A 2491-nucleotide genomic window follows, 5' to 3' on the forward strand; every position below is an offset into this window, starting at 1 on the left:
GGTAGCGATGCTGTGTAAGCTCACGTTTCTCTGGGACGCTGGGACGGTATGATCTGTACTGACGCCACAATGTAGGTCTACTTATCATTAATAGCATGGGTTGGGTGCACCGTGACATCAGCACCGGCAATATTCTGGTGTACGATGGACGCGGATTGTTAACTGACTTCGAGTACGCCAAACGTTGGGATACCGAGGAGCATACTAGTCATCAGATGCGTACGGTACGTCCTGTTGCTGAACTCTCCCGATTTAGATGCTTACACGGCAGTACTTAGGGTACAGAGTATTTCATGTCGTTGGAGGTTGACGCCCATGAGTATCTCTTTCAAATTCAGGGCGTAGGACGACCAGAGACCATACCTCACAGAGGAGGGAAAAAATCGTTTACGAAGCTCGTGGGAGCACTCCCATCGCATTTTGAAACCCAAGTCAAGCCAGCCCTCCCTTTCCGGTATCACCCGCTGAACGACTGGGAGTCACTTTTCTGGGTGTCCATGTACATGATGGTCATCGACAGGATTGTGAAGCCGACGAAGAACCAACCTCAACAGACATCTGACAAGCTCGAGAAACAGCGCGCACTTGCTCGTGGTCTATTCTACAGCTACAAAGAGCGGTCAGTGAAGTTTTCCCAAGCGGCGGCGAACCAGGTGGACCCCTTCAAGGAGACACTCCTCGATTGTCTTCATGATGACCTCAAACATGTCGCGACGGCACTGGGAAACATCAGAGTGGCGTTGCTCAATGCTTACCGGGAGGTCGAAGCGAATCCAGACCAACATCCTGATGGGGCAGTATCCGTCGACATCATCTGGGATACAATTCCTTCGCAATATAACAAGATCTGTCAAATCTTGGACGCCCAAGACATTACGGTTGAACGCCTCCCGGTCCGACAAGGTCTCAAAGCTGCTTAGGCGGGGGACGGACGTAAGCGAGGAGTCCCGTGTATCGCACCATGTCCTGCTATGTCTCTAAGTGTATTATGCACACGCGGCAATGTATACCTTCGTCTTTGTCGCTTGAAATGCGTGTGTGAACTGTGCGCACTGGGGCACGCCACCCTCAGCAACGACGGACCCTGCCGTCTCCTCATTCTTCTCCGCCTGCTCCGCAACCTTGGGCATCGCCCGGAAATATAGCTGCGCGACCCAATGTGGCATCACCTTGAGCGCCGTCGATTCATGCACGGTGATTAGCTCGTTGACAGAGCGATCTTCTGCCGCTCTGGCGTCCGACCGCTGCGCAACACGGGATTAAATTCGAGGCGCCACAGCGAATTGATAAGCATCCGCTCGTCAAACTCCTTGATGAGGGGACCAATCGCAGCTACCGTAAAAAAAAATGCAGATTATAGTGGCCCCGAAATTTTAGATCTCGTCTATTGGCTAGCCCCCTGAATTTTGTGCTAGGCGACACAATACCGGTCCCGCCGCCGCAATCTTGAATCCGGCTTCATTTAACCAAAAGAAAATATCTTACAGGATCGCCTGCATGCCCTGCGGCGACCGCAGGAGACATGTCGCTTCGGCAGAGCCTGATGAACAGACTCGAGTGCCTTCGAGAAGCGACACCGCGGTCGCCATCTGCTACAACACGAGCGAGTCACTGGCCGTACGAGGAAAAATTAGAATACGGGGAATGCGCAGAATCGATCCTGCGTGCACAGCTTGAGATCCTTCCGTTTCGCCCGCTCTTCACGAGAGATTTGAAAGACAACTACTGGGACCGGCATCGAACGAAAGATTGTCCCCACCGTTCCACGGCAGCGGGCAGTATTGTTGTACAACTGCCAACCAGCCATCAGACAAGATACCTCCAACCTTCGACGTGTATTCTCGAGCGATATTGAAGCAGCGTGGGACTGACAAGGTTCCGTGAGTGACATGTAAAAATGCGCTGATGCCCATCGTCGTTGGGCAGCAGGAGTCCGGTGACATACCTTTGTCGTGGTCGCGCCTACTATCCCCCGATGCCGAACATCCCAGTCCAAGAATACAGTAAATTACATCTTATTTCTATATCTAGTCAATCAGCATTTTACAATTGCGTCCCTCTTGTTCTGGTATCACATAGCGTACTACAGACCCCCGCCACCGAGGATATACTCAATGGCAGAATGGACGTTCCCGCCTGTCGCAAGCAGCGCACGGACGTTCTGCTGCGCATTCGTGAAGCCCATGTCCTGCAGTTGCTGTGTGGAACGCACAAAGTCAGCGCTCGTGGGTCTCACGACAGGTTTTTGTTTTGCGCACGACGCACCTGCAGCTGCACCTGGAACCGTTCCTCGGGCGGCCGCGTGTCCACCGGGGACGCGGGCGGCACACCACCGCCGAACGCGCCCATTCCGCCTCCGCCGAGCATGCCCAGCATCTGCTGCATCGCGGCCGGGTCAAACATGCCAGCGCCGGCACCAGCGCCAGCGCCAGCACCACCTTCGCCAGCAGCGGCACCGGCTCCCTGTGTGTTCGTGTCGGCTGCCGGAGGG

General features: G+C 54.4%; 2 protein-coding genes across 2 annotated transcripts; one reads left to right on the forward strand and one right to left on the reverse strand.

Annotated features, from left to right (window-relative positions):
* Positions 1-75: 75 nt before the first annotated feature.
* PHACADRAFT_204704 (uncharacterized protein) lies at positions 76-1028 on the forward strand. Its single transcript, XM_007390884.1, has 2 exons — positions 76-224; positions 279-1028. Exons 1-2 carry the CDS (start codon positions 96-98, stop codon positions 918-920), a joined length of 771 nt encoding a protein of 256 aa, XP_007390946.1. The 5' UTR covers positions 76-95; the 3' UTR covers positions 921-1028.
* Positions 1029-2083: 1055 nt separating this feature from the next.
* Positions 2084-2403, reverse strand: PHACADRAFT_190707 (uncharacterized protein; the record flags this gene model as incomplete). The annotated part of the gene is made up of 2 exons (XM_007390885.1): positions 2084-2197; positions 2266-2403. 2 exons carry the CDS (start codon positions 2401-2403, stop codon positions 2084-2086), a joined length of 252 nt encoding a protein of 83 aa, XP_007390947.1.
* Between the last annotated feature and the right edge of the window lie 88 nt (positions 2404-2491).

Source organism: Phanerochaete carnosa (assembly GCF_000300595.1).
Source record: "Phanerochaete carnosa HHB-10118-sp unplaced genomic scaffold PHACAscaffold_1, whole genome shotgun sequence".
Taxonomy (NCBI): Eukaryota; Fungi; Basidiomycota; class Agaricomycetes; order Polyporales; family Phanerochaetaceae; genus Phanerochaete; species Phanerochaete carnosa.